At 40.4% G+C, this 16,072-nt stretch overlaps 1 protein-coding gene across 1 annotated transcript in view; it reads right to left on the bottom strand.

The window, feature by feature from the left end:
* Positions 1-16,072, bottom strand: part of LOC306706130 (voltage-gated inwardly rectifying potassium channel KCNH6-like) — a gene marked incomplete at both ends in the record, with an annotated part of 63,741 nt that overhangs the window by 21,006 nt on the left and 26,663 nt on the right. The window contains one exon of the mRNA XM_079173041.1: positions 14,520-14,642. Coding sequence (XP_079029167.1) covers positions 14,520-14,642 — 123 coding nt within the window. The remainder of the gene's footprint in view (positions 1-14,519; positions 14,643-16,072) is intronic.

Here is a 16,072-nt window from a genome sequence, read left to right on the forward strand (position 1 = left end):
ATATGATAACACTGTATTCATCTTTGGTTAATTGCTGAGATGTAGGAACATGGTGACATCGCTACAGGGAAGCTGTTTGTCCAGATTATCTAAACCACTTTATTTGGAGGATGATCTGGAATATAGCTAATAATTCCTAAACAGACAGGGAAACTGTATACAGAGATACAGTAAATGCAGTCGATATACTTTTAATTGTAAATGTATATACATATATATATATATAAAAGGGGAATGAATATTCAAGTTTTCATTATGAAAGTGTGGCTTGTGCTAAACACCGACAACAGGCTGCTGGAGGCCCAGGCCGTATTGCTGGAGGAAAGGAAGGAGAACCAGAACCAGGACTGCGCAGGGCAAACTGTCAGACCCTGGTGCAGTAGAATGAGAGGTTTCCTAAATGGACTCTGGTGCTCTGAAACACTACCACTTTTGTCCTAGCTTCTTCTTGCTTATGAAACCCTCTTAGAATCTGCAGTACACTCAGATAATGTGTTGGACCAGGGCCTAGGTTCATAGGGAGAGGTTTATAGACAATAATAGACACACAAAGGAACTGGAGCCACAGAATGGTTTGATTTCAAAGATTATATTGAACCTTGTGAAACTAAAAATAAAATATTTTAAATTGACATCTGATACAACATTTACAATGCTCTTCTCAACCGATTACTCGGCACATATCCATTGATATGTGTAAAAGTGTCTCTGAGATGCAGTGTTCTTTCAGTTTGTTCCTTTCACGTTCAAGCTCCTTCCTTGTTTCAGTCAACAGTCAGTTTCAGTTCCAAAGTCAAAAGAATAAGTCAAAGTAGTAAGATGTTGCTTTCTTAATCCTACCACACTGGTGCACTCAGGAGATGAGAAACGAAGAAACGGTCGCTTTCTCCTCAGCAACAAAGAAAATCTTGATCCTACTCCTCGGGGTAAGGAGATGATCGGTTCAGTGGTGGCTCGCCATCTCCCTCGTCAGGAAGAGTTCAATATCCAGTATCAAGGGAACATCAAAAACCTAGCCAAGACGCTGCCAAAAGTTGTAACTCGTGGCACAAAAGTTTCTGAATCACCTCTCATGTTGCATGAGTGCAGTCTCACAAAGCGCTGTGTCTCTGACAGTTTTAACAGTTATCACTTGTGACGGCTGAACTACTTTATGAAACAGATAGTACTCGTTCCCTGGCATATTCTCTTACTCGGTAACTTCAAACGTCTTTCTGGTAGGGCGGGACTTATTTACCTTTATCCAATCGGGAGTCTGCATTCCCCGAAATAACCAATGAGAAGCGTATCTGGGTAAAACTGCTGTGATTGACACTTTGTTTAACAACAGAAATAAGGTTAAATTAAAATGACATTAAAGACTTACATTATCTGCTGGGTTACATCACAAATAGAAAATAATCCTAAAAGTAAAGATATTAGGGCTCAAATTATCTACCTGGTTACACTTAGGGCCTTTCTCAATACCCAAGTTCACAAGTACAGAGAAGTACGCATATTGACAAAGGCCCTTAGTTTACATAGCCAGGCCGGCTGCGCGTGCTTTTAATGCATGTTCGTGCATGTGAGTTTCCCACTGGTTAGCTCATGGCCCCCACTCTGCACTGCTCTCATATGGCGGCTACAGCTGATAACACCGTCCGGTTCGACAGCGTCGTAGTGGAAGTTTAAATTGTATTTCATTTTTCACTGTTTTTGAAATGCCAATTTATAAATAATTTTATGCAGTCATTGCTGTATTCACTTTAATATAGTAAACTATGATAACGAACCACTGAAAACATCTGTAACTATATCCTCCACATTTAGATACCCAAGATGATTGTATTGTTCTTTAAATAACGATGCTGAAAAGCAGTAATTATGGTGATGTCTTCCCAAAACATACCAGGTAATATTCAATAAATTACTACCCTAAACATGGTATCAATTAAACTTCACACACACACTGTTCTACTCACCTCATGAGCTATTGAGGAGATGCGGACAGCTCTTTTCACTCTGCTGTTTCTGCGTTCACTGTCCAAACACAGGCCATCCTGAGAAACACTACACACTACAGACATGGTCCACAACTGCTGCAAGTCCAATTCAATTTTCCTGTCCTGTCCTCTGTTTGTCCAGCTTGTATCCTGTCTTCTTCTTCTGTCCTTCTGTCTCAGATGTTTTACAGTTAACTTCTGTTTTCATGAACTTAGTTTTCCTCTGTGTTTTGTAGTTTGTTCAGTTGCTCGTCAGAGTTTGTCAGCCTATCCACCCAATTATTGTTTGCCTTGTGGAGGTCATTGTATCCTTCACCTCATTGCTTTCATTAATTTGTATCTATTATAAACCATGCACTGTCAATGGCTGGAGTCATCTGACTTTCAATTTAGATTCTTGGATGACAATTTAGTTTAGTTCAAGTTTGGCTAGATCAAGTAATGTTTCCCTTGATTCACAATAGTTGAACTCATTAAAAGGGTTTTTATCGCATTGTTTTGTGAAATTTGAGCATATTCCACGAAACATCTTTTACTTTCACACAAGCAATTGGAAGATACTTTAGGTATAGTTTGCCTGAATCTGATCTTGTAGCAATGCTTTCTCATTTCATGATGCAAAGATCACCATAATAGTATTCTCAAAGTTTTTTTATTGAGACATCTAACACTCCCATGGGTCAGCTGACAGCCACGCATTGAGAGATTTACCTTCAGAATCCCTTCAGCACTTCATCCACAACACGTCACTCGCTGAATCATTCAACAAAAGCTTTTGGTCTTAATAAACCTCCCAGTGATGCTTCAAAGACAAGTGTTGAGTGACACAAAGTAGACCCAGAAGTGCTCAATAAGTCCAGTAGTCTTCAGAAGTTGATAAAAGCAAAACTCTTCCAGCAGCAGGTAAAACACTTCTCTTGGCAGGATTATTTCAGTTGACAGCTTCGTCTTTCTCCCACTCTCTTTTTCTCAGACAGACTTATATCGCTTCTTTTCTCCCAGCTCTCCTTCCTTTACTTTCAGTCTGTGATCTGAGCTTTAGTAGAACTCCTCAACACTTTCAGTCCCACACACTGATCCACGCTGCCACTCATCCCTCTTTCTCCTCACCCTTTTGTCTCTCTCCTTATTCTTCTCTCTTCCCTCTTTCCCCCTCCTCTCTCAACCGCGATGCAGCATTTACATTCTACAAGACAAATGGTAGATATGCTTTGCACAAATAAAACAAAAAAAACGACGTGATTAATGTCGTAGAAGAAATTTTTAAAATCTCTTAAACTTGTTTTAATCACAGCTCCTATTTCAAAACCAAAAACCCACTCAAAGAACCCATTGACTTTGAGACAAAATGCAAGAATGCTGACTAATTTTCAGGTTTTAGGACTCATTCCTGCAGCACTCTTAGAACCAGTGTTACAGGGTCACATTGAGTTTTATATGAGACTGACCGCGATAGACCGTGAAGTGACTCTGCTGGTGTACATTCACTGGTATTTTTGGACAAGCTCCACTGCAGACCCTCAAGCTTCCATTTGTGCCCTCCTAAGCTAACAATAGCCTATCCAATCAGCAGACACACACACACACACACACACACACCTACACACACACAACAGGCACAGTGTTAAGGGCAGTCACGTACATTGTTTCCACAATGATACCATTATCTCTGACCTTGTCCCTTCTTTCTCTAATGGAGAAACAAAGAGAGACATATAGTACATAAGGATGAAGGATCAAACCATTAGCAATCCATTGAACAGTTCCTTATTCATGCCAGCTCACTGCACTTTAAAACCCTCACAGATTAAACTGCTCGCTGAAACGTTTGAGAAAAAAAGAATGTAAAGTATAATTTAAGAGTTTATTGCATTTATATTTCACTTTATCATAAGGGCAGTAGCAGTGGCGGCCGTGCATTTTATACCTGGGCCTTCTGTGCTGTCCTACTACAGTTGAATTACCTCCTAATTAACCTCATTATGACGCATCAATCCAGCAAACCTGCAGCGGATCCACGCATTCCACCACATAAGAGCACGAGCCATTCAAATACTATTCATAAAAACGACACGATAGACAAATGAACAGTAGTAACGTTACTAAAAAAACTGACGCAGTTTGTGACTTACCGAAACTTAAAGAGTTTAATCCCAGTACATTGTTTTAGTTCCTGTAAGAAGTCCTTCTCGATTCATGGAGCCAGTGATGACAGTCGAGCCTCCCCAGTTGTATTTCGCCGGTCTGCTGCGGCAGGTTCGCAGCGGGGCCGGGAGCCCGCAACGCTTCTCCGACGCTGTCAGCAAGAATTACCGTTCATACAAATCCTTTTCCTGGCTGAGTCAGGGCTGCCAGCTGTGGCGTTGACTGACCATTTCTTATGATGTCCAGCTTTTCCTGAAATGTCCTTCTTGAGAAAGACGTTGTCAGTAACTCCGCCACTAAATCCGTTTCTCCTCCTTATTCAGCCATTGAGTGCTAAAAAAACAAAGCTAGGTAAAAAAATAAATAAACTACAACAATCAAAACCCTAAACATTTTATAATTTCTTTCAATTTGAACTCTTAATTCTCCAACTAAATTCTGCTGGTAAGTTAAGTTTCATTTTCCAATAGTCACATGCTCGCCCACTGACCAATCACAGCACACACTGCACCTCACTCCTGCAAAGTGAGCTGCAGTAATGCTGACGTAGTTGTAGGCCTGCAGGCCGCTCTGGTGCAAAGAATCTCAAACTAAAGATCTGATTGGTTGAAGACTATGACAATCAACAATATCGTCCCCATTCACTTAACCTGCACATGGAGGCACTGGTGAGTCTGCAGGCCTGGGGCCTCTCTTCTTACCTAGAGACACAGAGGTGAAATCTGATTGGATAAAAGCTCTACTTAAAACAAGCTGCACTGGAAGCAGAGCAACTGAGGAACACAGTAGCTGTGCAATGAGAAAATAAGATAATGGAAAAAATATTTTTATAAATTATGATACATGTAGTGTATTTAAGAAAAATTATTAAATTATAAAATAGCTCTAACTTTGTGATTCTGTTTAGGCCAGCAGAGAAGGCTTTGCAGGCCCTGACGGCCCGCCACTGGGCAGTAGATGTACTACAAGACAAAGTCCATCAGTGGGATATATAAATGCTACATATACTCTGGATGTCTCATGCTGCCTTCAAGACAACTACGAGAAGAAAAAAAAAAACAGAACATCACTCAAAGTCGGAGTTCCTACTTCCGACTTCAAGAAGCAGACACAACAATGGAGGTGCACATTGTAAATGATAAACCATCAACTAAAATGCAATGTAAAGTATATCAGCCAGTATTTAACTAAAACAATACATACTATCTTAAAGTCAACCTCTTCTGCATGTAAACTGGTGACAAAATATCTCGGCAATGTTATTAGGTCGTCAGTGACTGCAAACAGTCTGTGAAAGTTCTTCTCAGCACAAAAGTCATTCTAGAAAACGTTCAAAACGACAAAAAAATGTGGAGGCTGCACTGCTGAGAGTTCAAATGTGTGCAGAAAAATTCTGACCGCTTAGTTGTCTGGCAACATTAGTACCAGTACATACGTAAGTGTTACGGTATTATTCAGTTACACAATCTCAGAAGTCATCAGTGATGTGATCAAAGTGCTCCTGGCCACGGCAAATTAACTATACGGTTATCAGAAGTCGGCCCCTCATTATTCACGTCGTCCAGAAGGTCCCATCAGAGCCCTCCAACTGAAACAGATGACGGTTTGGGGGACAGAGAGGAAGCCGGTGCCCCTTTACACCAGTCATGGAGGTGCACATAAATGCTGTGTGATGTTCTCCAATTTTAAAACAACCTCAGCTGCTGTTTTACCAATTTATCTATTTATTTTATATTGTTGCTTTTTTTCATGTCTTTTTACTTTTCAGTGGTATGCTTAGATTAAAATCACCAACGCTAGCTGGTTATGTCACAAAAGCAATATGTCAATCTAACTCTAAGTTTTACGATCCAAGCACAGTTTATACAGTATATAAAACAACTTAAGTGTGTCATTTAATACTGATATTTATCATTTATCATTTTTTGGAGTACGAATTATTTTGCTGAGAAAAATGAATGGGCATGGACAAATGAATAAACTGGTTTAAATTGGTTCTCAAAACATTTCACATTGAATATGCTTCTAACAGACTTAAAGCTGCCATAATTAATAATAACAATAATGACAATGGATAAAATTAGTATTATGAGAATTATTTATTATGAATTATAAATGGACTATAATTATTAATTATTCAACCTAAATGGACACTCTTTGGACAAAATTAATCCAGTATCTTTCGTGAGAACCCTGATCAAAGCAGGACATCGTCTCTCCTCTTCTTGGATACCAGCAAAACAACTAGAAGCCGAGCCAAGGTCTGTGTGTCGGGTTTGAGCGTGTGCATGTGTGTCCGTGTTAAGAGAGAGAGGCGAGTGTGCTGTGCGTATTCTGTTGCAGGGTGGAGTGTTGTGTAGTTATGCGAGTGGCCTTATTGTTAACGAAATTAGTCCAAGTGATGTGTGTGCAAAGTGTGTACAGTTGCCTTGGCTTGCAACCATTAAATTGTCAATATTGCGAATTAAATTTGTCCAGGCCTTCAGCATAACTAGGTGGGAGGACCCCCCAATTGCCACTAGGTATTTTGCACACTCCAGAGACCAAAACAGAGCTTAAAGCAGGTTCAAGGTTCAGCTTTATTGTCATTATACAATACAGGACTGCACAAAAGGAAGAAATAAAAAAGGAAGACAAAATAATATTCACAAGGAAAGTCTCCTGCCACAAAAGCTTGATTGTATCCATTCAGATGTCTGGAGGATACTCTATGGCACTGGATCAGGGAGGATCAGCTGAACATACTATCCTATACTTACCAGCCCCCTTTTTTATTTGGTACACCTTGCTAGTATGTGGTTGAACCCACTTTTGCCTTCAGAACTTCCTTAGTTCCTTATTGCACAGATTCAACAAAGTGCTGGAAACGTTCTTCAGAGATCAATCTACTGCACATACATTGCATTGAGATCTGGTGGCTGTGGAGGCCATGTGGAGGCCATTTGAGTGCAGTGAACTCATTGTTATGTTCAAGGAACCAGTTTGAGATGATTTGAGCTTAGTGACGTGGGGCGTCATTCTGCTGGAGCAGCCATTAGAAGATGGGTGCATTGTGGTCATAAAGGGATGGACATTGCCAGCAATAAGACTCAGGTAGACTGTTTTAGATAGATAGATAGAAGGATAGATAGATAGAAGGATAGATAGATAGATAGATAGATAGATAGATAGATAGATAGATAGATAGATAGATAGATAGATAGATAGATAGAGACTGTACTTTATTAATCCCGCAAGGGGACATTTTTTCGCTACAGCAGCATTTATGGTACAGGTAAAGCAATTCAAATAACAGAGTACAAATATTAAATGTAAAAAATGCAAATATAAAAATGCATAATATATACAATAAAAATAACAGTAAAACATATTAATTAAAAGAATGTACAATATATACAATGATATAGAATAATATCAAAATTAACTAACTAAACAATAATTCAAAGATTTAACCAAACCAAATAAACAAACAACAGTGTAACGGTGTTATAGTTGTGTGATTGATTTGGCCAGAGGTGATTTATTATAAAGTCTTATTGCAGTAGGCAGGAATGTTCTCCTGTATCTGTCCTTGTGACAGCGAAGCTGGATGAGTCTGTTGGAGAAAGTGCTCCGCTGTCCCTGTTGGTGGTGGAGAGGGTGGTCCGGGTTATCCAATATGGATAATAGTTTCTTCAGTGTCCTCTCCACCATCTTTTCCAGACCGTCTTGTTTGCAGCCAATGATGGAGCCGGCCTTCTTAACCTCTTAAACCCTAAGAGTTTTTCTTAGGGTTTAAGAGGTTAATCATGTTGTTAAGTCTGTTGGTGTCTCCGGAGGTGGGCCAAGACCAGCCTCTCCAGTAGGGGTGGGGTAAAAAATCGATACAGCATTGTATCGCGATATTTTGCGTGGTGATATTGTATCGATACACGGAAGCCAAGTATCAACCTTTTATTCTATAAACTATAAACCTTTTGGTACTAGAAAAATAAAACCAATTGCTTTTTCAGTCCACTAGATGGTGCTGAGTTGTTTTCTGGTGAAGTCAGCAGAGCTCTCAGGTCAGTGTGATTGGTAGGAAGTTGGTCAAAACAAAGTTAGAGACATCGGAGAAAGAAATCAGAAATGCGCCGTCCGCATTTGAATCAGACGTCTGGACTTATTTGGATTTTTATTTAACAAGGAAGGCCGTCGCAGCATTTTTTCACCGACACAGCCGTGCCCAAGCTCTACAGAGAAGTGAAGCTTAAAGTTGAGGAATCTTTGAGTACAGCAGTAAGAGTTGCATTAACTTCCGATGCGTTGATGTCAAGCGCAGTGGATTCCTATGTGACTATAACAGCACAATATCTCACAGAGGACTGGCGACTGATGTCTCTTGTTCTCCAAACTAGAGCAGGACACGTAAGTCACACCGGGGCAAACATGACAGACCTCCTGCAAAATGCAGCACAAGAATGGGGGATTGCCGACAAAGACCTGGTGGTTGTAACCGACAACGCTTCTAACGTGGGCGTTGCCGTTCAGTTAGCGGGATTCCTGCATGTGAAGTGTTTCGCTCGCACGCTCAATCTGGCCTCACAACGGGCGTTACATCTGCCAACAGCAGCAGGCTCATGGGGAGAGTGCAGCGCATAACTGTCTCTCTGCCCTCGACCTCCACGCATCGCAAGTTATACTGAGTTATATAACTCTTATATCGTACTTACAGAAGTTATAGACACGTTTGCTTTCAGTTAAGTTGGACTATATAGACTGTAATACAAACAGTTCAGTTTGTCAGGTGCAACATTTATGACAGGTTTTTATCACAGTGTTGGTCAGTCTGTCTGCTTGACAATCCCATTGTGCTGCAATAAAAATGATTGAAGTGAGATGAACAGACTGAAAACTTTATCTTATTAGATAAAACATGTTGACACAGTTTTCCTTTGGGGACATCATTTGCGGTTGAAAAAAGTAATAAATCGTAATATATGTTATCGCAATACTCAGCATATCGCAGTATCGTGATAATATCGCAGTATCGTGATAATATCGTATCGCGGGATCTCTGGTGATTCCCACCCCTACTCTCCAGCACCTTCATCACATGAGATGTGAGGGCAACTGGTCGGGAGTCGTCGTCTTAGGAACAGGAACCAGGCACGACGTCTTCCACAGCACCGGGACTTCCTCCTGCTTCAGGCTCAGGTTGAAGAGGTGTTGCAGGACATCAGACAGCTGGATGCCGTCAGGTCCTGCTGCCTTGCCTTGGTGAAGTCCAGTTGTCTCCTAACCTAGCCAGTCGTGGTGTGGTGTGTGGAAGAGACAGATGAGGGCTGTGAACTAAACCTATTGAAGAAACAGTTTAGCTCATTGGCCCTCTCCAGGGAGCCCCCTGGTTGTCTCCCTCCAACCTTGAAACCAGATACCTGCTTCGTCCCGGTCCACACCTCCCTCACATTGTTCTGCTGTAGTTTGGCCTCCAGCTTCCTCCTGTAGGAGTCCATACACTCCCTGAGCTTCTCCTCATCTCAGGAGAATTCCTGAGATGGTCCCTGTCCCCAGACCTGAAGGCTGCTTTCTTCTTATTAAGGAGAAATGTCAGGTCACTGGTGATCCATGGCTTGTTGTTGGGGAAGCAGTGTACAGTCCGGGATGGAATGTTGGTGTGTTCACAGAATTTAATGTATTCCGTAATGCAGTCCGTCATGCTGTGGATGTCCTCCCAATGTGGTCCACACAGCACATCCCAGTCCATCCGTCTTTAGCCTCCTGTGACCACCTCCTCACAGACCTGGTGGTTACAGACTGTCTCTGCACCAGAGGAACATACTTTGTAGATAACAGGACCAGGTTGTAGTCAGACCTACCAAGGGGCGGAAGGGCAGTAGCACTGTATGCATCCATGGCATTAGCATACAGTAGGTCCAGAGTTGTATTGTTCTGTAAATTTAACTCGGTGTCCTGTTTACTCATTGTGGTATCCTATTATACAGGTGGGTTCCACTTACTTTGTTGTGTTCATGTTCCTATATGTGTTTGTTTTTCCCTGATTCAGTGTCTGCAGGTCCTGCTGTGTCATTTACACACACACACACACACACACACCCACACACACACACACACACACACACAGACACACACACATACTTATCAATATTAATGTTCAGTCTATATTAACCCGATCAACATGTCATCTATCAAATTCTTAACCTGGAATATCCGTGGAATTGGTTCTCAGGCAAAACAAATAAAAGTTCTGAATCATTTGGCTAAACTGCAAGCAGATATATGCTTAATTAATACAAGAAACACACCTCTCAGAATCAGACCACAACTAATTAAAATCACCACAATTCACTCACTCATTCTCGGCTCACTACAACACAAAACAAAGAGGGGTATGTATTTTAATTAACAAAAAAGTTTAATTTGTCCATAACTCCACCATCACCGATCCTGAAGGCCGTTTTATCATTATAAACATATCCATCAACAATAGTACAGTCACAATCTGTAATGTTTATGGCCCAAACACTGATGACCCATCCTTTTTTCATAAATTCTTTTCATCCTTCTCAAACATTTGCAACTGCCCAGTCATAATAGGAGGCAATTTTAACACAGATCTAATATTACAAATAATAAGCGTACCTGGCAATCCACAGAAACAATAAAACAGTTCATGAGCGATTTTGGTCTTGGCGATAGTTGGTGATTACAGCACCCAAACTCAAGAGAATACTCATTCTTCACCAGTTCACCACGCATTGACTTCTTCCTCAACAGCAATTCAATTATATCTAATATTTCAGACTCGAAGATCCATCCTATCTTTTTTAGCGACCATCCTCCCGTCACATTTGCTTGATTCCAATTTAGACTCTTTGTTTATCTGAGACCTGGCTCCACAAAAATGCTCCATCAGCAGCAATAACAGTGCCAGGTTATAACATTTACAGGAGAGATAGGGTCGGATCAAAGGGTGGTGGTGTCATGATCTATGTGAGAGACAGCAGTGGCGGGCCGTGCATTTTATACCTGAGCCTTCACTGCTGTCTTACCACCTAATAACCTCATGATGGCGCCACAGCTACGGTTATTTGTTTCTAAGGGTGGAACATCACGTATTCGTATTAAACCTTTCGGTACGAGGCTTACAAACCGAACAATACGTTTGAATAATACTAGTGCATTTGGAAAATGCAGAAGCTTAAATTGTAGGAAATATAATGTTTTCGGTGGAGACAACGGTCTGTGTGTCTGTTTAGTTTCCGACCCAGAAGCAAAACAAAACACAACTGTGTGTTCTGCGAGGCTATGCTAAACTAGTTTAGTAATGAAAACAACATGCACAAACTCACGCTACATTCTCCCGCAGCGTTTAGGCAGCTGTTTCCTACTGATTCAAACTGGGCTAAGCAATCGCCACACAATCCCCATTTCTCTCGACCATAATTCTTGCTTTGTAAAAGAAAACAGCCCAAACAGATTCAATTATCCGGACCCTAAACCCACGAAGGACGGTATGCTTCATAATTAACGGACAATGTATATGGTCAAAATCGATGTAATTAACACAATGACAAGAGCGAACTCACAAGAACCAGTCACATTTATTTACAACAAAGCATGACAATCCAGCAACACTCACATTAAAGAGCAAAGGCCATTCAAACAGTACTTACATCAGGGAACAATATCCATAAGCGACACGATAGGCAAAATGAACACACTGCAGATGTAAAGAAAATAAAAGCAGTTTCATTTACCAAATGCTGTTCTATATAAATACAAAGTCCATCCTCCTGTCTTTGTTTACAAAGGGTTCAAAACGCGGCTGTGCAGTACATCCCTGCGTTTCAGTTCCAGCAAGAAGTCCCTTTCGATTGCCAATATGGTAACTGGTAGCCAGAGTCAGATTGCGTTTTAGGCCTTCTGACAGGCCTTCTGTCAGGGATGATGAATCTTTTAGAATCCCCAAAAACAATCAAGAACATTTTAAAAACACTGTTCAACTAATTGACTGGGATGAACTACTGTTGGGAATAGACATTGAGGAAGACAGTTCAAAATTCTCACAAAAGAGAACACTATCAAGGATTGTAATCGCAAATTTAGGCACAAAAATATCAAACACACTGTTCCTTTGATAAATGATGATATCTTAAAATTAATGAAAGAGCGGTATTGTGTCTTAAAAACTGCAATTAAAAATAAATCGGGCCATGACAGACAACATTTTGCTCTGCTGAGGAACAAAGTGGTAAAGAAATTAAGAAAAGCTAAGGCAGATTCTTTCCTGACTATAATAGAAAAGGCAAGAGGTAATACTTAAATGATCTGGGATCAGTTACACAAGCTAACGGGATATTTCAACAAAGTAAGGAAGCTGCAGGAACTTAACATAAATGGAAAGCAGTCAAATAACCCAGCTAAAGTCGCAAAAGCTTTCAATCACTATTTCATTGATTCTGTAGCTACTTAGCGAAATGTTTCTCCCCTGAGAATACACACGTCTGTACAGTAAATTCATTGGAGCCGACCTTCAGCATAAGAAATGTCACTCAATCGGAGATCACGAGAATATTCAGTTCTCTTAAACCTTCCAAAGCAAAGGATATATTTGGTATGGATGCAGTTATGCTCAAAGAACTTAGCACAACACTAACAGATCCCATCAGCAAAATCATCAACCTCTCAATCTCTCAGAGCACGTTTCCAAGTGTTTGGAAGTCGGCTGCTGTTGTTCCAGTATTCAAAGATGGAGATCCCCTTTCTACCTGTAATTACAGACCCATCAGTATCCTGCCAACAATATCAAAAGTTGCAGAAAAGTTGGTAGCTGAGCAAATTATCTACCATTTGAAAACCAGTTATTTTGCCCTTCACCCAATGCAATTCGGCTTCAGAGCCAATTATTCTACTGTTTCACCTGTTTCTTCACAGAAAAAAATCTAATTTCTATTGGACAATGGGGGTGTTGTTGGAGTTGTATTTCTTGATCTCAAGAAGGCATTTGACACTGTTAACCATAGCATTCTTTTGTCCAATTGCACAGCTACAATTTCTCCTCAGGTACACTTAAATGGATTGAATCGTATTTGCTAAATAGATCACAGTATGTCCAAATACAGAACTATCAATCTACTGCCCTCCACTTGTCCACAGGCGTCCCACAAGGATCTGTCCTGGGCCCACTGCTGTTCTCTTTATATATCAATGATCTGCCATCAGCATGCCCTGACACCAACATCCAAATGTATGCTGATGACACTATCATTTACTTGCATAGTAGCAAAATGGGACAAGTTGCAAATGAACTCACTAACTCCATGCTTCATGTAACTGCATGGTTAAAGCAATGCTGTTTACAACTAAACGTATCCAAAACAGTGTGTATGTTTTTTACCAAAACAAACTCTGGTAGAGTAGAGCAGGATGTTTTTGTATTTGGGGAGAGGCTACGGGTTGTACCTTACTACAAGTATCTCGGAGTACTTTTTGATTCCAAATTATCATTCAAACCTCAAGTGAAAAAGGTCTTTAACCGGGTCAAATTTAATCTATCAAATTTCAGGTTCACACAAAACTACATGTCAACAGAGGCAGCTAAGACATACATGCTTTCTATGGTTGTTTCCCATATCACTTACTGTTTAACAACCTGGGCCCCGTTCCTGGTACGTGGTTCAACTAAGTCGATCAAATGTCCTATTAGCCAGCTTAAATTAACCTGATGATTGAAGTCAGACTATCTCGGTTTCTCAAAGGCTGATCTGCGCCCAAACAGTCTCGTTAATTCGAACCAGACTTCAGTAACCAGGATAATTGCGCGTGCCCGTCCTAATTCAAAAGGGGGAAGCGTCTATCACCGAAACCATGATTTTCTAACAGTACAATGGCGAATAAACTCAAAGAAAGAGCCTCTTTTTTCTCCGCTGATGAGCATTATTCAAGCTTATGGATGTGTTGCTATGGTGGTTTTGCCAAACTTGCTTCGAGGAACCGAAAAGCCTCACTTATGTAATCCTGAAAATGATCCGGCTAACTCAGTTAGCCACGTACGAGGAACGCGGCCCAGGTATTTTCGGCTTGCAGTGTGAACTAATCAGAAGCTACCAGAAAAAATCTGAATAAATCAAAGGGGCAGAGAAAAGTACACCCTTCAGCACACAGTCGATGACTGGAGGCAGCACATATATGTAATAATGTATGATTTGTGTGAGAGTGACAACTGTAACGTATACACACACACACACACACACACACACACACACACAACAATAAGCAAAAACGATTTTCCATTACAATATGTATAAGGAGGAGGAGCAGCTCCCTTAATGGTCCACACTCCATTAGATGGACAGCTGGTCTATTTAGTTTAGAACAGAAACATTAGAGTGCAAAGTCATCTCTACTAACCTGGGTGACTTTCTCAGTGACATGGTGTGTTCTGTCCATCAGTTTGCAGGGAGGTCTCATTTCACCTGGAGGTAATGCCACAAAGGCCTCTGTCTTTGTGTCCTGTAGGCTCTGGGTCATCTGCTGCATATGCAAAAATCACATATAGACACACAATGAAACATTGAAAGCAACAAAAGATTAACCACTAAGCCTATTTTGAGCCCTCCGCTCGAACATTTCATACCCACACTCTAAGGGGCTTATCTCGCTAACTACAAGGTCTATTTGAATAATTTCAATGGTATTATAACACTAACACTTGTGATAGTTTTTGAATATATGTACATATCAGTGTATATGTTATTGGTTAATGCTGAATGAATATAACACACAGCTCAAATAAAAAATGTTCAGGTTCGCCTGAAAAGAAAAGCACTTTTATTGATTTGAAATGATGCAGTCCAAGGCTTAAACTCTCTCAAATCATATCACAACATGTCTTTTGTCATTTTTAAAAAATAATTGGCTTTGATAGAGTGAAGTATGCCTGAGAAATCAATGCCGGTGTACAGGTCAGCTGTGGTCAGCCAATGTCAATTCTAATTTTAGAAGCAGCCAATATAGCTCTTTTATTGTACTTTTAAATACTATATAACTCTATATTTCACTTCTTTTATCACTAATAGTGTTCAATCTATCTAATACAGCAGTTTGGCATCATTTTGAGAGCCTGTGCTATATAAAAACCTGTAAAATATGGCTAATTTTCGTCAGTTTCAGTTTTACGGGATGTATTTGAACCTAACACAGCCTGTGATTGGCCGATTTGCGCAATTCTTACAGTTCTGAGCCCGGGAGACTCTGGGCATTGTAGTGATTCGTTATTTGAGTTGTTTGACAGAATTCTAAGCCAATAAAATAATCGAAAACTGTGATCCGCCCCCATTGGCCAAAACTGAAATTATTATTCATTCGTCATAGAAGCTCGTCAGAGACTCATTTTTTTTTACCAGCACAGCAGAGAGACGGCTTCGATATGCCGGCATGGATTATTCTTTTCTTTTTTTTTGATTTTCATCCAGGAAACATCTAAAAGGTACGGAGCGTTTCAATGTTTATGATGATGGGCTGAGTTGATATCTGTGGCAGATCAATAGTAACTTTATAACGGTTTAAAGTAGAATAATTTGGAGGCGATAGTTCGATGCAGTGTGTTCTCCTCGTGGTCCGGGATATGAAGTGTGTGTGTGAAAGTGCCGTAGATCGCGGCTGAATCGATAACGGAGAAAATAGCTCGCCTTCTCCTGGTGAGAAATAAGTGAAATTGTGGTAGTACTTGTAGTACCTTGAAGTACTTTGTGTATATATATGTTTTTGAGTGATTAAAATAGGTTACATCGTCCATTTGATCAGAATCTCTTCATCATGTACGTTTTTGAAATATTTTAAAATATCATTTCATTCGTTCTCAAAAGTGATTTGTACTACATGTGTACAGTCTTCGCCCCCCCTCTAGAGCTCAATTGGGCTCTGCTCGGGATCTAATAACATTTACATTTTACACTGTATTT

The sequence above is a fragment of the Pholis gunnellus genome, assembly GCF_910591455.1.
Source record: "Pholis gunnellus genome assembly, chromosome: 14".
In the NCBI taxonomy this organism is placed as follows: Eukaryota; Metazoa; Chordata; class Actinopteri; order Perciformes; family Pholidae; genus Pholis; species Pholis gunnellus.